Here is a 24,400-nt window from a genome sequence, read left to right as displayed (position 1 = left end):
CGGTTTAATATATATATATATATATATATATATATATATATATATATATATATATATATATATATATATATATATATATATATATGCATTTTTACTGCGGATTTTATTTTAAATTCATGATTATTATATATAAAATCATGAATTTAAAATAAAATCCGCAGTAAAAATGCATTTAATAATTCTAATATGCGCGGTGTTTTGTGGATTAGACGGGGTTCTCATGTGACTGATTATGGGAGGGTTTAAAGATGACTGGAAGCCATCTTACACACTCGCTTTACACCCCTAAATATATGTCAGAGCTCTACACCTATAATTCACAAACACGCAGAAAGATATTCTCAGCCACATTAGGTAAGTTTGCAGAAAGTCACATTTATGCGGTGTATAGTTAGATTTTAAATCTTGTTTTTTGTGCGTTTCTTTGTAGCTGCGTGTTTACATATTTGTCTGTGGTGTCATGAATATTTTTGTCTCCGTTACAGCATTCAGCTAATTGATTCAGTAAACGGTAAATGTTTTCTTACCGATGTATTATCCTTATTTATAAAAATGGGTGTTTAGTGATTTAGAGCATTAATTGTGAATCTTTGAGGGGTTCATTCGCGTGCGGCCTGTGTGGACGCAAAAGCTAATGAACACTAGCACAGTAATAATATTTTTTTCACACAGTGCAAATATTTAATTTAGCTTCTAACCGAAGCAATATGTCAAAATGGTTTTATTTTAGCTGTATTCCCTAACTGTTTAAACGTTATCCGACTGTTAAATTCTGACTGATATGAAGCCGCAATGGATAGCTGCTTGGCTAAACATTAGCATTAACTGCGTGACAGCGAGTTTCACGTTGTGAATGTTGAAGCAAGACGGTTAAAATTTAATAGTGTTAACTAAACAACGACAGAGTGACATTAAGATAAATTGGTTTACCGTGTTCCGTTAGTGAGTTTAGTGAACTATGGACTTTCAGTTAACTTAAGCTAACTAGCCTTTACCTTGTCTCTAATTTTAACTAGATTCCACAGTTGTTTAGTCAAACTGCTACTGCATCTGTTTTACAAACATACAACATCAGCAAAGTCACCATATTAATGCCTATGTAATCTGAAAATTGTTTAAGTACCGGAGAAGCTGTCTTAATATGAGGCCTATCGTGTTGACTTTGTGCCAGATGCTGCTGCCATCATTATTGAGGTCAGATTTGACATCTAATAAGGTTTATGGTCCCTGTTCGTATGTTCAACCCATTTTTTTTTTTTTTTTTTTTTTTCTTTTCCAGTTTGATTACGAGTGATCTTTGATTTGATAGACTCTTACTATGCCACTTCTGCCAGAGCTTTTTTTTCTGTTTATAATTTCTTCTCCAGTGTGTTAACTCTTTTGCTGCTGTAACATTACAAGTCTGTGTAAATGTGCGCACATGCTAAATTACTACTCAAATTGGTCTGTATTAATGATAGGCAGATTAATCAAAACACCTTTTTCCATTTTGAGGAGGCAAGAGGTGATAAAACCACACTTGTCACTTTCAAATTTTAGTAACTGTTTTGCCAAAGAATTGTGCACATTTGTATTTTTTTGTGGTTTTTGTGAATGAACTAAATATTGTGTAAATATTTTAAATGATTTTATATAAATCATGCCTAATCAATTGAATTTATAATGTAGCTTATACTAATTATTATTATTATTTTTTTTTTTACAATATTAGGGTAAGTTTACACGACAATGATATATTAAAAACAGACGATACAGTTGTCAAAACAATCCTCGTTCACAGAGATCCATGAAACAAAAATCCACTAAAAGTGCTGTATTATGCATGCCAGGCCAGTAGTTGGCGATGTCACTTTGTAAAGAAATGAAGCCCCTGCACACATACGCATTCCTCTACAGAGTGGTGAATACAAACAATCAAGCATCGAGCAATAGAAGTGGTACTAAACTGACATCACTGTTTTCACAATGTTTTTGTAGTGTACCCACAGACTATAATGGTATTGTTTTCAAATTTACACTTCCAAGTTTTTCAGTAGGGCTGGGACAATAATTTAATGCATCAAAATGATTCTGGATCGGTTCTGAGTTTTTTCCGAATGCGTAGCGATTCTCTTAAATTGGTTCTGTTTATCAGCAGATGGCATTACGTGCTTTAGAAACAGTTGTACTCTGCTTTCTTCCAATTCCTTACACACACCGCTTGAACCTTCTATAAAATAATCATTCATATAGTTCAAAAAGGTTGAAGTAAATTACAAGGGTGTTTGCAGTGGGCTAATTACATTAATCTCACATCATAAAAGCATTTTGAGATGCAAATACATTCTCAGAATCAGCCGAGCTGAACCTTTTTTTTTTTTTTTTTGAGCATTTGAGTGTGCCGTTAAACTAGCCTAGCCATCTGCTGTTAAAAACTAAGTTCAGAATTGATTTGAGAGAGAATCACGATGCATACAGAAAATCTCAGAATCAAGTGATGCATCGATTTATTGTCCCAGCCCTAGATTTTAGTCCCCAAAAATGCCATTGTTGTGTAAATGAACAACCAAAATGCATGAAAGTTAAGTTAGAAAATGGTGGTGTAAACACCCCATAAGGCCCTATGAAAGGGCTGCACAATATTGGAAAAAAACTGACATTGCGATATTTTTTTTTTTTCTTTGTGGTTTTATATATATATATATATATATATATATATATATATATATATATATATATATATATATATATATATATATATATATATATATATATATATATATATATATGTGTGTGTGTGTATGTGTATGAATATATATGTGTATGAATGAAGGGGGGGAAAAAACAACAACTCTGACTTGAATAGGGATTTTGTAGGCGAGTGAATACCCATAGAAAATAATGAACAAATTACAAGCATAGATAGTCTAAATGTAACAGAGATACAAATTAAATAAAAATATGGAAACTGGATTTGTGGATCGTTTCTGATATTTTCCAGATGCATTGCAAATCGATTCTGAGCTTAGTTTTTAACAGCAGATAACGCTTTAGGCGTTTTTTTTTTTTTTTTTTTTTAAACCGCACGCTCAAATGCTTATAAAAAAGACCGCTCATGCATTCAGCTGGGTCTGTGAATGTATTTGCACCTCAGAATGCTTGACAAGATTAATGTAAACGGCCCACTGCAAACACCCTTGTAATTCACTTCAACCTTTTCAAACTTTATGAATGATTATTTTGTAGAAAGTTCAAGTGGTGTAAGGAATTGGAAGCAGCGTATGGGCGTTTCTAAAGCACGCAGTGCCATCTGCTGTTAAAAACTAAGCTCAGAATTGATTAAAGAGAGAATCGCGATACATGCGGAAAATAACAGAATCGAGCCAGAATAATTTCTTGATTTGCGACGCATCAATGTATTGACTCATGACACAGAAAGCAGGAATATAGGCTGCTGTCACTTTAAGACTGAATGCACGGACCCAAAATACAGTTTTCTTTCTCAATTGTTTCGTTCACCTAAGCCATAAACAACTTTGTTTATAAGGATATTTGATGTTTTTAATGTTGTCTGTTTAAATTCTGGATTTAATTTAGATGTCTATCAAAAACGACGGTAATCAAATGAAGGTCTAAAACATCATTTTAATTGAATCTTTTAAAATGTAATGTAAAAGATTACATCAAATAGTCAAAGTGCTACTGTATATTGTGTAAAATGTGCTTTTAAAATCAGTAGTTTTATCTTTTTTCCTATGTTTTAAGCAATTTACATATTGGCATAATATCAGCCACCCAGGGGTCTGTTGCACCATGAGGGGGGGGTATTTTATTTATCAAAGCATAATACTTTTTTTTTGTTTTGTTTTTTTTGTTTTTTTCTTCTAAATGCAGTATAAGAATGAGCCGTTAAGGTGATGTTTTTGTAAAGTTGTTAATAAGAATCTACTCTGGGAAATTACCCCTGTCCTACATAAATGGTATCGGCGTTGACTAAAATCTTGATCGGTGGTTTTGTTTGACATTTCATAATATGTGCTTGAAGATGCTCTTTCTCTCACACACAGGTGGAAAACCTTTGAAATAGTTGACGTTGACTAATTGGAGAGAAAGGAATGGACCGAATCATTGAAAAGACTAACACTGGCTTCCTGGCCCCTGGTCTGTGAAACTTTCCTTTTGCAGAGGAAAGATTCATTCATTCATGGAAGGATAATTGAAGCTAATCTCCCTGCTTATAATATCTGTGACCTGTTGCTTGAGTGACATTCATATTGAGATGTTCCACAAGAGACTTGCATATTGAGGAACAAAGAACTGGTAAAAATATTGCTTTAACTTTTTTTTTTTTTTTTCTTTTTTTTTGGTGTGTGTGCGCGCTTTGGACACTGCGAAAGCTGTGGGAAGGACAACTTGCGAATTGTTTTGCAAGCCCATCAAGATAGTGTTATCTCCACTTTTGTTTGTCACTCGCTGTTTGGAGGATAGAATATTTAAGTCATGAGTACAGCCAGAATGGAGAATCCAGTGATTCTGGGACTGTCGAATCAGAATGGCCAAATGCGAGGCTCTGTAAAGCCAGCAGGGGGTCCTGGAGGAGGTGGAGGGGGGTCCCAAACAATGCAGCCTGCCCAGGTCAAAGCCTCCAGCACAGTTAACAATGGCAACTCCCAGCCTGCACCCACAGCCAACACTATCATCAAGTAAGTCCTTGAGGGAGTGCAGATGATGCAGCGAGTGCTGCTTTATAATGGTGATGATTGGGATTTGTTTTTTTTCTCTTGTCAGGCCTGGGGATGACTGGAAGAAGAATCTAAAGCTTCCTCCGAAGGATTTGCGCATGAGAACTTCAGTAAGTCCATCTTTAACCGGTTTACTTGTATGACTGTTAGAGCTGCACGGTTAATTGTTAAAAGATCATGATCTCAATTCAGACACCCACGCGATCTTATTCCTACATGTACGGTAGTGATCAAAATAAAAATGGAAAATTGACGCTTCAAATAAAGATTGTATCAATTACATAGATACACTAGTAGGTGGCAAAAATTAATGGTAAAAAAAAAATGTATGTCATTGAATCAGTCATTCAAGAGATTTATTCATCCAGTAATGAAACAAGTGGAAGTTTTTATTAGTGAGTTATTGAATCATTCATTCAAACTGATAAATTCAAATTAAATATATATTTTTTTAAATGGAATTTAATTGTCTCTTCAAAATAGTTGGAGAATTGTAAATCTCTTTTAAAGAAGAAAAAAAAATAAATAATTTTTTTTTTTTTTTGTTTGTTTTTTTGTTTTTATTTTATTTTACAGATAACGATAACTGGGTTGGACTACACTGGCTGATAACTATTAATCAACTGATTAGGGTTTTTATTTTATTTTATTTTTTTTTAAATTGGATACCAACTGAAAACATAACACACAAAATAGTGCTGAACTTTATTACAAAAAATTGAAAAACAGTAATATGAAAATCTACTGTACTTGTTAAATATAAAAATATTAATAATATAACTTGAGCATTCATGTTAGTTCATAGTGCATTAAGTAATGTTAAGATACAACTTTAGTTTGTAAAAATGTATTAGTAAATATTGAAATTAACAGCGAGCAATACCTTAATGCAGGGGTGGGGAACGTTGATCCTGGAGGGCCATTGTCCTGAAGACCTTGATTAGCTTCAGGTGTGTTTAATTAGGGTTGGAGCTAAACTCTGCAGGACAATGGCCCTCTAGGATCAACATTCCCCACCCCTGCCTTAATGTTACAAATGGACTCTTATTGTAAAGTGTTACTATTTCATATAAATCCAAACAGTCATGATTATCTAATCAAAATTGCAACATGTGTATTAGTGATTTAAAAAAAAAAATAATGGATGCGTTTCTGATTTGTATGTGTTTCTGACGGTTCAGTTTGCTTTCTTGTGTCACTAGCTTTAACAAATGCATAAAAACAACCAGCTGGATATAAACTAATGCAAACAGGTGGTATCAATTGTGACATTAAATATCTGGGTCGGACATGCATCTGTTTTTTTTTTTTCCTTTTTTTTTTTTTTTTACATTGTTTTAACTGGTTGAGGTACTACTAATGTTAGCGTCCCCTCAGCCTTGACGGCAAACGTACTGCTGTTGTCCACTAATGCAACATCTAGTCAACAGATTACTTTGATATGAAAACATGTACTAAATCCGCATCTGAAGTGTCCTGCGCTGTGCAGCACGCAGTCTCGTGTCAAAACAAACTCCACGAGGCGTCGGTGATGGTTTTTATTTCGCCTCTAGAGGCCGCTCTCGTACTGTAATGACAGCAGACCCTTCTCAGCAGCTCCAGCAATGGACGTAACCCAGAAAAAACTATTGGTATGGATTTTTTCCGATAACCAATCAATCGGTCAACCTCTTATTCTCGGTTTATCTAGAATCCTGCAGCTCTAATCAAAAAAGGTAGCCTCTGAAACAGAATATTTCTCTGTGCTTGTTGTGGTCTAGAAAACTCTGAAGTGCAATCATTGTGAAACTTACAGGATGTGACGGCGACCAAGGGAAATGAGTTTGAGGATTACTGCTTGAAACGGGAGCTGCTTATGGGCATCTTTGAAATGGGCTGGGAGAAACCGTCACCTATACAGGTAAGAGGCAAAAAAACAGACATGTGATCATGGCAAATATTTCAGATGTATATCACTCCTAGCTAAAGAGATATATGATATACCTGGAGAAAGCAATCTCAATTCTAGATTTATTATTATTATTATTATTATTATTATTATTATTAGGGCTGCACCAATGTATTGGCCAATAAACTGTATTGACTGATAGAAGCAATTAATTTCCACTGTCAGCTATCAGCCAATTGTTTAAAAACTGCTGATGATCAGAGCTAAATATATCCTGTCAATCAAAAGGGGGTGAAAAAATCTGTCGGACTGCATTTCATACTTTTTGTAAAGTAAATATCTTGTTGAATTTAGGGCAAGTTAAAAAAATAACAACATAAATGCAAGTTCTAGGAAGTTTCATCTTTCAAATTCTGCCCATTTCATCATGAAATTGAAACAATGGCATTTTGACGCTCTTAAATGTGACGTGACAGATTGCTGTAGTGCCTCAGTACAAGTGACAGGGCAAAGTGTGAGTCTTTTCTTCCACTTTAATACAAGTTATAGCACAAACATACATGAAGTAATAGATGAAACCGTGGCTCTCATTCACACAGAGACATGCAGAATTCATATTTAAATTGTTGTCATTAATTTTGCTAGTCACTGTGCATGAATTATTTATTAATTTGTATTTGAACTCACTTTAAGTGAAAGATAATGTCTTATGTTAACTAGGTTCATACTGTGTAGGCTTTTTTAACCTTTTTGTCTAATAGTGACCATACAGTTCCCATCTAGTGTAAGGCAAGAGAAGTCTGCGTTTAATCGGACCAATCTGCTCATTACCGTGTTCTCTCTCTCATCCCCGCAGGAGGAGAGCATTCCCATTGCGTTGTCTGGGAGGGACATTCTTGCCAGAGCCAAGAACGGCACAGGAAAAAGTGGCGCCTACCTCATTCCCTTACTTGAACGCATTGACCTGAAGAAAGACAGCATACAAGGTCAGTGACTGTCTTGGGTTTGACACATTTACAAGATGATGTTGGGCATCATTAGGTTTTACCATTATAGGTTTTGTACATGATTTCTCTAATTTCTTTTAAGTGATTTCATGCTTTAAATGCTTTTTGCAGCATTGGTCATTGTGCCCACTAGAGAACTGGCTCTACAAGTCAGTCAGATCTGTATCCAGGTCAGCAAACACATGGGCGGGGTCAAGGTTATGGCAACTACAGGTGGAACCAACCTCCGTGATGACATCATGAGACTCGACGAAACAGGCAAGTGATCATAAGTGAGCGGGAACGGTTTTAAAATGATTTGAGCTACTGTACATATTCCTTTCATAAACCCTGGGTCTTACTGGATTAAACTCTTGCCTTTGTAGTGCATGTTGTCATTGCCACTCCAGGAAGAATTTTAGACCTCATCAAAAAGGGAGTGGCCAAAGTCAATCAAGTACAGATGGTCGTATTGGATGAGGTATGTGAATAAGAGCTTAATCTTGTAGGTATGCTAATTACAGTACTTGCTTAATTGCCATACGGTAATGCTCGTGTCTCATTAATGTTTTACCCATGTTACCGAGTAGGCAGATAAGCTCCTGTCGCAGGACTTTGTACAGATGATGGAGGAGATGCTGAGCTCTTTGCCCAAACAAAGGCAAATTTTGCTGTACTCTGCCACCTTCCCACTGAGTGTGCAAAAGTTCATGGTAAGGCAACTGATTTGGATACAAGAACAAAAAAACTTGCTTAAATACATTTGTTTTAAGTATGCATTTTTATTTTATTTTTTAATAATAATAATAATAACAGAATAATTGTGAACGTGTAACTTTAACTAGGTACCAACTTGGTAATGACTTTAATGTTCACAAGTCTTTTTGACCGGGGGCCGGTTACACCAGCTATTTACTTTTAGTAAGTTACAGCCTAGTTTTGACATAAATGGGCTCCAAGTTTATAACATGAGCCCTACGAAATATTTTTGCGTTGCACCATTAAACTTATTTACGGAAGCCTCCGATCAGGAGTAATGGTTGGAATAAAATAGCAGGCTGACTGAACTGCATCAATAAGCTCTTGTTTTACCTGACAGACTTCAATTCTTTAGACATGTATGATAATGCTGACTTTTACACTCGCTTATATTTTAAGGGCAAGAACATTATGTGAATAGATTACTTTGTTTGCGGCTCTTCAACACGAACCCGTCCTAAAGCGCGTGTCTGTGTTGTGTATGTCAATTAAAAATAAATGTCATTTCTTATGTTTTTGTATCAGTATTTATTTGATAGTTTCTGAATGTTATTTACATACATACCTGTTGTTGTTCATGATTTAGTATTGTATTTAATGGAAACTTATTTTTACCATTAGTTATGTGTGTCAAAAGTTAGAATGAAGGATATTCACAGCATTTAAACCGCTTTTGCACACATTTGAAGGCTGCTGTTGGATCATTGAAGGTAAATGTCTTATGCTACAACGCATTACTTTACAAGTTACGCCTTACTAGCTACGTTCTGCCTTACAAACTAGCTAGTGGTTACTAAGCCTCTAGTGTGGATTTTACATTCCAATTTAAAGGGTTAGTTTACCCCAAAATAAATTCTGTCCTCAAAAAGATCTTCATTTGTGTTCCAATTAAGATGAACGAAGGTCTTACAGGTTTGGAACGACATGAGGGCGAGTAATGAATGACAAAATTTTCATTTTGGGGTAAACTATCCCTTCAAGAACTTACAAATGGCTGGTGCAACCCTACCCAGTTCATTAAGAATTAGTCAAGTCATTTGTTCATACATTATGGCAATAATTATAATTGAGCATTTTAGTCAATCACAGCTATCAAACAGAATTACTTCTTGATTTTGAACATGCATTTATTAAACTTATTGGTGTTTTTAAAAATTGGATTTTCTTGAGCTTTAAATATAATAAAACAAAATATGTAGACATGTAAATACAAATCATATCAATATAAAAAATTCATAAAAAAAATAACTGTTGTTGCAGTGCACTAGAACAGTGTTAAAGTAAAGGGAGCATTGGGTTTGAAACGTGACAAAATGAGCATCATTGCAATTTTGTTTTCTTAATCGTAGGAAGCCAAAAACGTAAATGAATACTATTTCATTAATAGTCCAGTTCTAGTGCATCATGTATTTGTGTGCACCCAGTGTGTGCAAATAGAATGGCATGCTTTGTTTTATTGTTGCCTAGTGTTGTAGAAAACATTGATTTGTATGTTTGCTACATTAAGCCTAATATAATGATCATTGTATGAAATTGTGTTCCGAGGTGTTCAGAAAGTATTAATTTACACTCTGCTTTTGTGAACAGAACACCCATCTGCAGAAGCCCTATGAGATAAACCTGATGGAGGAGCTGACCCTGAAGGGGGTTACTCAGTATTATGCCTATGTGACTGAAAGGCAGAAAGTCCATTGCCTTAATACTCTGTTCTCCAGGGTAAAAGCCTTTTGATCCTTGTGCATGCCACACATATCTGACTACAGATATGAAAAAAAGCTTTACTGTTCTCCTGACTTTTGCAGAACATGCTGACATCCTTTTTAGTTTTTAATTTTTGTTTATTTTGCAGCTCCAGATCAATCAGTCTATAATCTTCTGCAATTCATCCCAGCGAGTGGAGCTCCTGGCCAAGAAGATTTCGCAGCTTGGATACTCCTGTTTCTACATTCACGCCAAGATGAGACAGGTGGGAGTAAAGGGGGCCTGTGGTGTTACTGCACTGCTGTCGGCAGAATTTTGAAATGGAACAAGTGTTTATGTAATGAATGTACAGGGTTTAAAATTTCCATTATTTTGGGCTTTCTGAATTTTTGCCTTGCTTATTTTCATTATGCTAATGCATGTTTTAATTTTTGTTTAGGAACACAGAAACCGTGTGTTCCATGATTTCAGAAATGGCTTATGTCGAAATCTTGTCTGCACTGGTAAGAACAAATCTCATTTATGATAGACGCGTTAAATCAAAGTAGTGTTTTTGACCCCTACTCTTTTTGTTTAGATCTCTTCACAAGAGGAATTGATATACAAGCTGTGAATGTAGTGATCAACTTCGATTTCCCCAAACTTGGGGAGACGTACCTCCATCGCATTGGCAGATCAGGTGGGCAAGGTTTTGTTTTGATCTTGATCTCGCTCTGAGATCAAGTAATGTTGCATTTGAAATGGCCTGCTTGCCAAGCAGTGGCTTTGAAAGGGTAGCCGTGTTAATGACACACTCCTCCTCTCCCCACAGGCCGATTTGGACACTTGGGTCTCGCCATTAACTTGATCACTTATGATGACCGCTTTAACCTGAAAGGTATTGAAGAACAGCTGGGTACTGAAATCAAGCCTATTCCCAGCAGTATTGACAAGAGTCTATATGTGGCCGAGTACCATAGTGAGAGTGGGGAGGAGGTTAAACTGTGAGCAGAAGAGGTGAGTTCAAAGGTCAATCATGCTACTGCTTTTGATGTCTCTGTATAATTTGATTTAACAATCTTTTTATTTTTCTGCCCCTTGCAGATCACCAATCCTTTGTCCCCTATCCCCACCTTTTTTCCTTCCCTACTGTGTATAGGGAATGGGGGATTTTTTTTTTTTTTTTTTTTTTTTTTTTTTTTTTAATTATATCTTCCGTCTGTCTTCCTCTTCCCCTACTTTTTTTTTTTTTTTTTCTTTTTCTGTCTGGTGCCACCACAAGGAATGTGATGTCGCAACGGCCCAATAATCGGGAAGGACTCATGGCCTAATAAAGGACTGCTTCACCGAAACTTTTATCCTGAAGACTTCAAATCACTTGAGGAGGGAAAGAGGGGACATGAGGATTTATCTCCTAAGAAAAGAAATGACTACTTCTTGCCTGCAAGCACATTCTCACCCCACTCTCTCTCTGTCCTTCTGCACATCTTCATGTTTCTAGTCATTTGAAACAAGTGCCTTAACAAGCAGTCTAACTTGTTCAAAAAGTAATAACCTGATTTATTTTTATTTTTTATTTTTTTTTCTTTCTCTCTTCATAACTCTTCATTTTAAGACATGATCTGATTTTTTTTTTTTATTTTTTATTTTTTATGGCTTTTGGTATTGCTTGTCTGCCCCCTCCTGTTTCACATCAGAAGAATAATTTTGCATTTGCCACCTGTAGACTTTTGGGGCGATGAAGAACAGGATTTCACAGCGGGAGAGAGGATGGGGGTGGCATGTGCGATTTTTGTGCAGTCTCTGGCGTACTTGACTATGGTGTGAAGAGAAGCCCCCCGGAGAACTGAGATGATATCAGTGAGCATGATGACAATGATAGGAGCTAATGTTCTTGTGGCAAGCTTTCAAAAGTCCCACAAGGCCCTCAATGGCTTCCCCCCCCCACCCCCTTCATCCACTCATGGAACATGCCAAGCCTCTAGAGACCCATAACTCTTTCCCCCTCTGTCTTCAGTGGGCCAACACTAAGAGACTTGACCAGACTCAGACCAGCCTTTCTCCTTGGCCATGAGGACTCCTGCTTTGAGACGAATGTGGATTTATTTCTTCTTTTTTTTTTTTTTTTTCTTTTTTTCTTTCCCCTCATTTATTTTTTTTCTTATTGGTAGGCACTCTGTCCTAAATGTGCCATTTATACAGATCTGGCACATTGTAAACATTTTGTAAATACTTCATTTATTTTTTTTAAATGGATTGTTTTAAAACGAGCTAAAAAGGCTGGATGACCATTTGAAAAGAATGTTGGAAAGATCTTTTAAAATCAGGATTCTGTCAGCACTGGACGGCACTATTTTGTTTGCTTATGCTATAATTTTCGCCCATGGGAATTAAGTTTAGCCGAGTTTAAACCTTTCCAGGTAGTGCACCACCTTTTTGCTATAACAAATAAAAAAAATTGGGCTCCCACTTTTTTTTTTTTTTTTTTTTTTTTTTAAATCCAAAAACACTTTGTTCAGTTGTTTTGAGTCTAAGCTTCTAAGTGTTTCAGCAGGTGGTGCACTTGTTCACTAAATTGACTCGCATCCATTACCCAGTGTTGACAAGTTCCTGACGTGGGTTGCTCAAATAAACGGCCTCATTTTAGGGTTGAGAAAACATGAGGCTTATTTGCTTTCCAGCCTTTTGCTTGTAACACTGACTTATGAGGCACTCGGCAGGGTCCCCTAACTCTGGTGACTCTAATCATAGAGGTAATTTAATATTTTCATCATGTAATAGTGCTACTCGCTGCAGTGCAGCTCAAATTGGCAACGTGCAAAAATGTTGAATTTCTAAGCGAGATGTGTAGCTGTTACATGGGTTTGTGTTCACTGGCACTAGGACATGATGACTTTAAACAGACCGTTTGGGGTGGGAGGATTGAAAGGAACTTTGTTCCCATTGGAAAAAGGAAAAACGGACAAAAAAAAACAACAACTGGATGCCAAGACTTCTAAACGATGGACTGACATAATGTAGCGGCAGAGACATGCAGTGCATCGTGAGTCAGCAGGCTTTTCTTTTTTTGTAACAAGACCATGTTCTTAAGATGCTGCACAGATTTAACAGAAGAATATAAACCTTTGCAGTGTGGGCTGCACTTAAGTTTGAACTTTAGTTCAAGGGTTGGGTAATAATACGGCCTGCACACATGCTGGGAGCACTTCCTCGGTTAGGGCAGAGGTGTTTAGACCGAAGGTGAGTTTTGTTTTTTGTTTTGAGGAAGTATTGTGGCAGGGACAAGGGTATTTAAGATTGGGTATGGGTATTTCATGGGTGCTGATAACCAAATGATGATATTTTTTTTTTTTTTTTTTTTTTTTTTTTTTTGCAGCAGAATATTTATCCCCCTCCCCCCAAACACTAATAGCCTTTAAAGATTTTTGAGTGAATTATTATTATTATTATTATTATTATTATTATTATATATATTATTTTTTTATTTTATTTTTTTTTTCTGGGGATTGACAGAGGCTTGCTTGAGACACTTTAGCCCTTCTGCTGCTTTTTGAATAAGTTTTGTGTTTTGACTTGTGACGTTTTGAGGGTTGTAACTTTATGGGGTGGGCTGGAGGTTGGGAGGGATACAATTTTGCTTATTTGATTATTGGCACAGAATTATTATTATTATTATTATTATTATTATTTTTTTTTTTTTCTTGCGTTGGAGTTTAACATCACCAACGTCCCCATTAGAAAGTCAATTACAGGTGAGATGTTTTTTCTTTTAACTAAATGGATTTGCTTTGTCTACTGCGGAGTGTTGCTATTATTTTTCCTGAGACAATTGAGCAAGTTTGATCTAACTGTGGTTAGTTACCAAATTATTAGTAAAAATTATTTGCCCCATATTCCAGCACTTGCAACCTTTTCCCAGTGACATTGCTCGAATCCAAGCTTGTATCCTCTTCTCTATAGCACATACCCCCCGGTGTGGACATGGATGGTTCACCAGGCTAATCAGCTTTGGTTTCTTTTGGGGCCTTTTTAAACAGATCAGCTCTAGAGAGGAATATATGAGTTACTGGGCTCTTTGGCAGCAGCCCGGTGTTTTTCAGTAACCACTTGCCGTGAAAATCACTGTTCATTCCTGAGGTGCTGTAAAGCGGCACAGTTGGATGTGCTGTGATCTTTGCCATGGTGGTTGGGGTTTTGATTTCATTTATTTTTGTTTTCCTTTTATTTAGAAGAATAGGGTGGAGAACATCTCACCTGTTTGAATAGTTATCTGAAGCATACAAAAATTGACACCTGGAAATCCACTCTTTCTTCAATATTTTCTTTTTTTTTATTTTATTTTTATTTTCATTTTGTTTTTGTATTGGGGTGGGTGGGAATGGGTTTTTGCTGCCCTGATGTATCTTTTCCTATTCCAATACTTGATTGATCTGTTGCAGTTCTCAAAAGCGTTGTGAGCCAAGTTGATCGTAGAGCCCATTGGTGTCAATGGTTCTATGATCTGTTTAGGCTTGTGATGTTTTTGGGAAATGCAGCCCTGTTCAGTGGGGGAGCTTCGATACATCAGTCTGGGTTAGTGGGTGGGTGGGAAATGGAGAGAATTGGTTTCAAATTCAAATGAACAATTTGGGAGTTAAGGGTAAGGAAAAATTTCTCTAAACTTTGCCCTTAAATTTGAAATATATAATTTTTTTTCCCCCTGAACTTTTGGATACTGCAGATTAAAATTACAAACCAAATTTAAGAAATCCAAAGGTTTTTTTTTTGTTGTTTTTGTTTTTTTTTTCAATTGGGGTAATATCAATTGGAATTTTTCTCAGTGATGCTACATTTTTAAAGATTTGAGATGTGTAAAAGTGCAATGGTTAACATCTGTGATGGTTTTTGTTTGAAAAATAAAGCTCACTGAAGTTCTGTGTGTTTAAGGTGTCTTTTTTTTTTTGCTGAGTTTCTCATGACATAAATTCATTGTTTTGGTGTATGAATTTAATGTGAATTCCACTTGTAAGACTTGCAATGACAGTTTCTTTGTTTGTGCTTTAGTCTCTAAAAATCTAAGAATTCATCTTATGTAACATTTTCATTCTGCCCCTAGTAACAATCTCCATACTGATATCCGACAGCGAAGTACAGGCTAGGCGTGTTATGCTCTGGAAATGATTCATCACTGCAGTATGATTTTTAAAACTGACCTCTAACCCCCTAATCATTGATAACAGAGCTCAGAGCTTTAAAAGTCAGGCTACAGTTTACTGACTGTTCATTACTACTATTGATAATTTAGCTCACCAAGATGCACTGCTTAATTGTGACAATCTTTTCATCTGTCCTTTTCTGTTCTGGAGACATGCTTCTGGCTCCTTGTGACAGGTTAGTTCCCATTATCTTCTTGATCAAGGCTTCATTGCTTAAATCTGAGCAGCTTTTCTGAATTATCCAATGAGATAACCACATTAAATATTAAGCTGAATATATTAGTGATTAATACTTGCGCACAAACTCTTACATTTGCAAATGTGTCTCTGATGCTTGGGTTTTCTTATGATGTAAAATGAGCTTTGAAGTTGGTCCTCACCATATTTTAAAAGACTTCAACAGCCACCAGATGGTATTCTCATTATGGCTGAACTTTGAGTCATTAACAAAGCAGGTGGAGTGTTGAATGCTGAGAAGCTGAGCTTTGAACCTTTGTTAAAGAGCAGTAGAGAGAACATTATTGATCTTGGTTTTATGAGCTTAACCTGTGAGTGCCAGACCAACTACCCTGTTACTCTTGTGCCTCAGTTGCCTGACATGTGTTTGTTGCCACCAGCCCAATCTACTGCACAGGAGAAGTCCTGCGACAGGTCCAGATGGCAAAACTGTTTGATGATGACAAGTACTTTGTAGATATGAAGTTGACTACAGCTCCTGGTGAGTCAAACGTGTTTGATTTGTTCTGATGCTCCTCTGAAAAGGCCTGTGATTTCCTGCTATTCCCCTGCTTACCCATAGAGGTCGTTGTGGAGGCTTTTGCAAATCTGACCACAGGGTTCCCAAACAAGACCGTCCCATCCTCAGAGCTACAGAAGTTCCTGCAAACATACTTTGAAGAGCCGGGTAAGGAGTTTGAGCAGTGGACTCCTCCAGACTGGCATTCAAAGTAAGAATGTTTTGTGTCGTGTCATGTCGTTCCAGTCTGATTTTCTCGGAACACAAAAGGAGGAATTTTGCATGGTGTAGAGCTTGAAGCCTCAGTCAACATTCATTTAGTATATGGAACATTAGCCAGGACACTCTGCAAAATTACTCCTTTTGTGTTCCACTGAAGAAAGTAATTCGTGTGAGTTTATAAAGGCATCTATTTTAATTTTAATGTTGTTCCCTGTTCTACAGACCAAAATTCTTATCCAGGGTGTCTGACTCTAAATATCGCAGTTGGGCTGAAGAACTGCATGGTTTGTGGAAGTCCCTTGGTCGAAAGGTAAATGAGTTTCATTAATGTATGCTGAGGGGGGGTGGGGGGGAAATGTAGAAACAGTTTTAATTCAGAAATTGCTGGTATATTTCACAATTAATTGCAAAGAAATGTCAATTAACACTGAATTAAATGTGAAATTAAGTAGAACGACTGAAATAGTAGTTTCTTGTAAAACATACTCCCAATTATATTTGTTTTATTTACAACCTTAGAGAGAAAAAAAAACATACATACATACATACATACATACATACATACATACATACATGCATACATGCATACATACATGCATGCATACATGTATACAGGTGCTGGTCATATAATTAGAATATCATCAAAAAGTTAATTTATTTCACTAATTCCATTTAAAAAAGTGAAACTTGTATATTATATTCATTCATTAGACACAGACTGATATATTTCAAATGTTTATTTCTTTTAATTTTGATGATTATAACTGACAACTAAGGAAAATCCCAAATTCAGTATCTCAGAAAATTAGAATATTGTGAAAAGTATTAAAAACACCTGGTGCCACACTCTAATCAGCTAATTAACTCAAAACACCTGCAAAGGCCTTTAAATGGTCTCTCAGTCTAGTTCTGTTGGCTACACAATCATGGGGAAGACTGCTGACTTGACAGTTGTCCAAAAGACGATCACTGACACCTTGCACAAGGAGGGCAAGACACAAAAGGTCATTGCAAAAGAGGCTGGCTGTTCACAGAGCTCTGTGTCCAAGCACATTAATAGAGAGGCGAAGGGAAGGAAAAGATGTGGTAGAAAAAAGTGTACAAGCAATAGAGATAACCGCAACAAAACCCATTCAAAAATGTGGGGGAGATTCACAAAGAGTGGACTGCAGCTGGAGTCAGTGCTTCAAGAACCACTATGCACAGACGTATGCAAGACATGGGTTTCAGCTGTCGTATTCCTTGTCAAGCCTCTCTTGAACAACAGACAGCGTCAGAAGAGTCTCGCCTGGGCTAAAGACAAAAAGGACTAGACTGCTGCTGGGTGGTCCAAAGTTATGTTCTCTGATGAAAGTAAATTTTGCATTTCCTTTGGAAATCAGGGTCCCAGAGTCTGGAGGAAGAGAGGAGAGGCACACAATCCACATTGCTTGAGGTCCAGTGTAAAGTTTCCACAGTCAGTGATGGTTTGGGGTGCCATGTCATCTGCTGGTGTTGGTCCACTGTGTTTTCTGAGGTCCAAGGTCAACGCAGCCGTATACCAGGAAGTTTTAGTGCACTTCATGCTTCCTGCTGCTGACCAACTTTATGGAGATGCAGATTTCATTTTCCGACAGGACATGGCACCTGCACACAGTGCCAAAGCTACCAGTACCTGGTTTAAGGACCATGGTATCACTGTTCTTATTTGGCCAGCAAACTCACCTGACCTTAACCACATAGAAAATCTATGGGGTATAGTGATGAGGAAGATGCAATATGCCAGACCCAACAATGCAGAAGAGCTGAAGGCCACTATCAGAGCAACCTGGGCTCTCATAACACCTGAGCAGTGCCACAGACTGATCGACTCCATGCCACGGCGCATTGCTGCAGTAATTTAGGCAAAAGGAGCCCCAACTAAGTATTGAGTGCTGTACATGCTCATACTTTTCATGTTCATATTCGAATTTTCTGAGATACTGAATTTGGGATTTTCCTTAGTTGTCAGTTATAATCATCAAAATTAAAAGAAATAAACATTTGAAATATATCAGTCTGTGTGGAATTAGTGAAATAAATCAACTTTTTGATGATATTCTAATTATATGACCAGCACCTGTGTTTGTGTATGTATGTTTTTTATATATATATATTTATATATATATATATATATATAAAATTAGTTATTGTTATTATTGTTGTTATTATTATAATGATGATAATGATAATAATAATAATAATTTTTTTTGTGTGTGTGTATGGGACTATGTATGAACCGCTACCTAATATTTATCTCGTTACTATATACGTGGCTGTGCAGATCCGTGATGATGTCAGAGACCACCCAGAGCTGTACTCACAGATTTACACTCCACACCCAGTCGTCGTGCCTGGTGGCCGCTTTAGAGAACTCTATTACTGGTTAGTCTCTCTCTTTATCAAATACATACACACAAGTATTTGCACAATAATTAGTGGTACTTGCTAATGCCAGTATCACTGTTATTGTACATACTCACATTGTGTCCTAAGTGCTTATCATTATGCTTAACTGTATAAAACGAGGTCGGAACAAGTTTTCAGTCATTCAGACGTCATAGCCAGTGTTGGGTAAGTTACTTTAAAAAAGTTATCAATTATTAGTTACTAATTACTTCATTGCATCTAACTACATCACAACAGTGTAATTGGATTACTGTACTAATTACTCTCTAAAAAGTATTTAATTACTTATTACTAATTACTTCTAAATCCCATATCAACCTCGACCAGTTAAACAAAACAAGGATAGGCATGAAACTGCTCTTTTAATTCTTTCAAATAAATATAAATTTGCATCAATTATTCTTGAACTGACCAAAGTATTTAAAGGGAGATGGTTACTTTAAAAACATACATTTTAACATCAGACGTTACATTTTGATGTTAAATCCCCTGTTTTATTTAATGCAATTATATCAGAAGTAACTGTAATTACAGAAAAAAATTAAAGGGTTAGTTCACCCAAAAATGACATTTCTGTCATTAATAACTCACCCTCATGCCATTCTACACCCTCAAAAGGCCTTTGTTCCACTTCAGAACACAAATTAAGATATTTTTGATAAAATCCGATGGCTCAGTGAGGCCTGCATTGACAGCAAGATCATTTTCTTTTTCAATGCCCAGAAAGATACTAAAGACATATTTAAAACAGTTCATGTGACTACAGTGGTTCAACATTAATATTATAAATCGATGAGAATATTTTTTGTGCGGCAAAAAAGCAAAACAAAATAGCGGTTTATTCATCAATATCTAGTGATGGGCGATTTCAAAACACTGCTTCATGAAGCTTCGAAGCTTTACAAATCTTTTGTTTCGAATCAGTGGTTTGGAGCGTCTATCAAACTGCCAAAGTTACTCCCCCCAGTGGTGAACCATTGAAATTTCAAAACACTTGTGACATAACGAAGCCTGATTTACTGAAATCACATGATTTTTGGTGCTCCAAACCACTGATTCGAAACAAAAGATTCGTAAAGCTTCGAAGCTTCATGAAGCAGTGTTTTGAAATCACCCATCACTAGATATTGTTGAATAAAGTCGTTATTTTTTTTATTTTTTTTTTTGGTGCACAAAATATTCTCGTCACTTCATAACATTAAGGTTGAACCATTGTAGTCACATGAACTGTTTTAAATATGATTTCGTACCTTTCTGGGCACTGAAAAAGGAAATGATCTTGCTGGCAATGGAGGCCTCTTTGAGCCATTGGATTTTATCAAAAATATCTTAATTCCTGTTCCAAAGATGAATGAAGGACATGAAGGTGAGTAATAAATAATAATAATAATAATAATTTTCATTTTTGGGTGAATCAACCCTTTAAGAGTAACCCCTTACTTTATTTTTTCAAGGGAAATGGTTGGGTCCGGTTTAAGCTCAGTTTTATGAAGTGACATGAGTGCTTTGTTTGTGCATAAAAAACATAATTTACCACTTTATTTACAAAATATTAATCTCCAACGCGTGTTCGTGCAACATCGTCTGTGTTAATATTTAATATTTTGTAAATAAATTGGTAAATTATGTTTTTTTGCGCAAACAAAGCTCTCATGTTGCTTAATAAAATTGAGTCACTGGATTACTTTAATGATGTCTTTACTACCTTTCTGGGGCTTGAAAGTGATAGTTGCATAGGCTGTTAATGGAGAGACTGAAAGCTCTCAAATTTCATTAAAAGATCTTCATTTGTGTTCCAAAGATGAACGAAAGTCTTACGGTTTTGGAACTACATGGGGTCTTACCCCAAGGGTCTAATTTTATCTTTTTACTTCAAAATAAAACTTTTACTCCACAAATCCAAAAACATTCTGTCCACAAATCCCTCATTAACAAATAGACACAAAAAAACATTGACATTCAACATGATACAATAACATAGATCACTATTTTGCAGAGGCACAAAATTAGATCATGCATGTGCATGTCGCACATGCACATTATTATTATTATTATTATTATTATTATCCACAAGGTGGACCACCCAGAAAACCATAGCAGCAAGCTAAAAACTACTCAGAACACCTTAAAGTCACATGAAATGAAAATTGCAATAGTCTTTTCTTCCCTATTGTGACGCATATAGTGAAATAATTTCTCAAATTAGAAAAAATGTAGGGCGGGACTTGATTTTGTCAATCAAGAATTGATTGGATTGTTAATGTTTGTGATTGCTGAGTATGAGTGACAGGTTGCTGAAGGGAGGCTTTACTGGCCAGCATGCACTCATGCACATTCAATATTGTCAATTTTGATTTCATGGTGACAATGCAGTGCCCTGACAACTACGCACAACACCCAAGCATCATAATGCTGAGTTCTGCACTGGCAAGAACCACTCGTATTTTCTTCAGAAAATGTAATAATCAAGTTGATTCTGTGGTTTTGTTATTCAGGGACTCGTACTGGGTAATAAACGGCCTTCTTTTGTCTGAGATGACCGAGACAGCTCGAGGAATGATTCTAAACTTCATGTTCCTTGTGGAAAGGTGCACTCTTTTCTTTCAAACGCGCACACACATAGATGTGCTGCAGATCTAAATAGCCTTTTAACAGTTTTAACAGTCAATTAAATGCTGTGCAAAACACTTCACACTCCAGTTGTATTGTTTCAAAACAGTGCCACTAAATAACACTTAAGGAATATTCCACTTCAAATTCTGCCATTCATTATTCACCCTCATGTCGTAATTATTTTAATAAATAACATTAAATATTATCCCTTTACTTCCATTTAGATACGGCTTTGTCCCAAACGGTGGTCGGGTTTATTATGAGCGCCGCAGTCAGCCCCCCTTCCTTCCCCTAATGGTGGAAAGCTTCTATGAGGTCACCAGAGACAAAGACTTCCTCGGGTAACCTTTCCTACTAAATTGCCTTCCTGCAGGGTTGTTGAATATTGAGGTGTTGCACTCAACTGCTCTGAACAACACCTCTGCACCGCATGTGCTCTGTGTGTGTTTAGGCAGGTTTTGCCAGTGCTGGAAAGAGAGTACAGCTTTTGGATGCAGAATCGCTCTCATGTTGTGGCAATAAATGGACTGACTCACATCCTGAATCAATATAACGTACCAGTGGACAGGCCCAGGTGAGACCGTGCATTAACACTCAGGGTCACTGCAAAAGCAAAATGGAAAAATAAGAAAGTATATTTTGCATAAAGAAATAATAGCTATTTTTGAACCATTTTGGTTATTTAGCCATTATTTAGGGGCACATTTCTCCAAAAATACTCATTATTGTAATGCATTTTTTGTGTTTATGATTATTCTTAGTGTTGACTGTCATTTGACTGTGATATTTTGTTGTAATACAGTTACAGTATTGTAATGAAAAAATACTGCAATACAAAATATATACAGGTGCTGGTCATATAATTAGAATATCGTGAAAAAGTTCATTTTTTTTTTTTATTGTAAATTATTTTTAAAAATGAAACTTTCATATATTCTAGATTCCCTACATGTAAAGTAAAACATTTCAAAAGTTTTTTTATTTTTTTTATTTTGATGATTAGAGCTTACAGCTCATGAAAGTCCAAAATCCAGTATCTCAAAATATTAGAATATTTCCTAAGATCAATCAAAAAATGGATTTTCAAAACAGAAAAGTTCAAGTTCTTTAAAGTATGTTAATTTGTGCACTCAATACTTGGTCGGCAGCACATATTACAGCAAATGACAGCATCAGTGAAGTGTGGCATGGAAGTGATCAGCCTGTGGCACTGCTGAGGCACTATTGAGCCTTCAGATCATCTGTATATTGTTGGATCGACTGTTTCTCATCTTTCTCTTGAAAATATCCCATAGATTCAGGGGTCAGGCATGTTGGCTGGCCAATAAAGCACAGTAATATCATGGTCAGCAAACCACTTGGAAGTGGTTTTTGCACTGTGGGCAGGTGCTAAAGTCCTGCTGGAAAAGGAAATCAGCATCCCCATAAAGCTTGTCAGCAGATGGAAGCATAAAGTGCTCCAAAATCTCCTGGAAGATGGCTGCATTGACTTTGCACTTGATAAAACACAATGGACCAACACCAGCAGACGTCACGGCCCCCCAAATCATTACTGACTTCAGAAACTTCACACTAGACTTCAAGCAGCTTGGATTCTGTGCCTCTCCAGTCTTCCTTCAGACTCTGGGACCATGATTTCAACATGAAATGCAAAATTTACTTTTATCTGAAAAGACTTTCGACCACTGTTCACTGTCCAGTTCTTTTTCTCCTTAGCCCAGGTAAGATGCTTCTGACGTTGTTTCTGTTTCAGAAGTGGCTTGGTAGTCCTTTTCCTGAAGATGTCTGAGTGTGGTGACTCTTGATGCGCTGACTCCGGCTTCATTTGACTCATTGTGAAGCTCTCCCAAGTGTCTGAATCGGCTTTACTTGACAGTATTCTCAAGCTTGTGGTCATCCCTGTTGCTTGTGCACCTTTGCCTACCCAATTTCTTCCTTCTAGTCAACTTTGCATTTAATATGCTTTGATTCATCACTCTGTAAACAGCCACCACATTCAGTAATGACCATCTGTCTCTTTGTGGAGGGTGTCAATGATTGTCTCCTGGACCATTGCCAAGTCAGCAGTCTTCCCCATTAGTGTGGTTTCAAAGAACAAGACAACCCAGAATTTATACTGTAGGGATGGTCATTTAATGAAACTCAAATGTAAATATTCTAATATTTTGAGATATTGGATTTTGGACTTTCATGAGCTGTACGCTCTAATCATCAAAATTAAAATTTTTTTTTTTTTTTTTGAAATGTTTTACTTTACATTTAGGGAATCTAGAATAACTTTTTCACGATATTCTGATTATATGACCAGCACCTCTGTGTGTGTGTGTGTGTGTATATATATATATATATATGTAATATAACATCCCCCAATTCACACTGCAGTAATGGGGGGGAAAAATCTAATAATAATCTCATTCTTATTTCTGTGAATACTGTAATAAAGTAAAACATCTGGATGCTTTACAGTATAGAAATCTGACTATTTGCAGGCCTGAGTCCTACAGTGATGATGTCGAACTGGCTGAGGGTCTGTCAACAGGTAAGAATCCAGGCGCTTTATAGATGCCAAAATGGCATCTTGAGCTCTGATTCAGGAATCATCACACTGTATTTTCACCTACTAATATTTAAATGCCTGCATATGCCACAACAAGATGAAGATTAAAGGGGTCATATTAAAGTGCCCCATTATGCTTTTATTTTTGATATTTTTTTTTTTAATAAAGATATTACCATTCATGTAGTTTGTAATATGGCTGTTTGTGAATGTAAAGCTTTGCAAAGTTTCAAAGATCAAAGTGCATGATAAATGGAGTTATTGTCTGTAGCAAATTAGCTCAAAATAAATATGAATAATTAATCATAACTAGTTATAATTAATTATTCATATTTTAATCAGTTAATAAAATTAACTTAATGTAATAAAATTAATATTACAATCAATTAACCTGTTGTTCAATGAACACACAGTGTTAATTGTTTATTAATTCTAAGAAATGTTCATTTCCAGGTTATGGGAAATAACAATCTTATTCTACTAAAAGCCTGTAGTCAGGACCGACATGAATAGGGACTCCCGTATATGAGCGCAAAACACGGACAACCTTACGTGTGACATGAACAAGACTTTATTAACTAGACTAAACACTTAAACTACTCTAACATTCACACAC

At 36.3% G+C, this 24,400-nt stretch overlaps 2 protein-coding genes across 5 annotated transcripts in view; both read left to right on the top strand.

Annotated features, from left to right (window-relative positions):
* The first annotated feature begins 218 nt into the window (after positions 1–218).
* Positions 219–14,948, top strand: ddx6 (DEAD (Asp-Glu-Ala-Asp) box helicase 6). The gene is made up of 14 exons (XM_048168052.1): positions 219–354; positions 4,047–4,682; positions 4,768–4,831; positions 6,517–6,621; positions 7,466–7,595; positions 7,728–7,874; positions 7,982–8,076; positions 8,186–8,308; positions 9,942–10,070; positions 10,204–10,320; positions 10,495–10,558; positions 10,633–10,734; positions 10,867–11,051; positions 11,139–14,948. Exons 2-13 carry the CDS (start codon positions 4,480–4,482, stop codon positions 11,040–11,042), a joined length of 1,455 nt encoding a protein of 484 aa, XP_048024009.1. The 5' UTR covers positions 219–354; positions 4,047–4,479; the 3' UTR covers positions 11,043–11,051; positions 11,139–14,948.
* Positions 12,677–24,400, top strand: part of treh (trehalase (brush-border membrane glycoprotein)) — a 24,819-nt gene continuing 13,095 nt past the window's right edge. The window contains exons 1-10 of one of the 4 annotated variants that reach the window (XM_048168049.1): positions 13,172–13,274; positions 15,380–15,404; positions 15,847–15,947; positions 16,029–16,176; positions 16,410–16,497; positions 18,490–18,590; positions 21,110–21,202; positions 21,452–21,568; positions 21,679–21,801; positions 23,717–23,766. In XM_048168049.1, the coding sequence (XP_048024006.1) occupies positions 15,382–15,404; positions 15,847–15,947; positions 16,029–16,176; positions 16,410–16,497; positions 18,490–18,590; positions 21,110–21,202; positions 21,452–21,568; positions 21,679–21,801; positions 23,717–23,766 (844 nt within the window). In that variant the 5' untranslated portion in view covers positions 13,172–13,274; positions 15,380–15,381. Of the gene's footprint in view, positions 12,788–13,135; positions 13,275–15,098; positions 15,405–15,846; positions 15,948–16,028; positions 16,177–16,409; positions 16,498–18,489; positions 18,591–21,109; positions 21,203–21,451; positions 21,569–21,678; positions 21,802–23,716; positions 23,767–24,400 lie in introns of those variants that run through there. The other 3 variants (XM_048168050.1, XM_048168048.1, XM_048168047.1) reach the window with 3 other exon arrangements.

Source organism: Megalobrama amblycephala, linkage group LG19, assembly GCF_018812025.1.
Source record: "Megalobrama amblycephala isolate DHTTF-2021 linkage group LG19, ASM1881202v1, whole genome shotgun sequence".
NCBI classification, from domain to species: Eukaryota; Metazoa; Chordata; class Actinopteri; order Cypriniformes; family Xenocyprididae; genus Megalobrama; species Megalobrama amblycephala.
This window is presented reverse-complemented; position numbering and strand designations above follow the sequence as displayed.

Coding starts and splice junctions, on each gene's coding strand:
- ddx6 (XM_048168052.1), top strand. CDS start 4,480: ATGAGTACAGCCAGAATGGAGAATCCAGTGATTCTGGGACTGTCGAAT. Junction 6,622..7,465: donor AGAAACCGTCACCTATACAG/GTAAGAGGCAAA, acceptor TCATCCCCGCAG/GAGGAGAGCATTCCCATTGC. Junction 8,077..8,185: donor AGATGGTCGTATTGGATGAG/GTATGTGAATAA, acceptor GTTACCGAGTAG/GCAGATAAGCTCCTGTCGCA.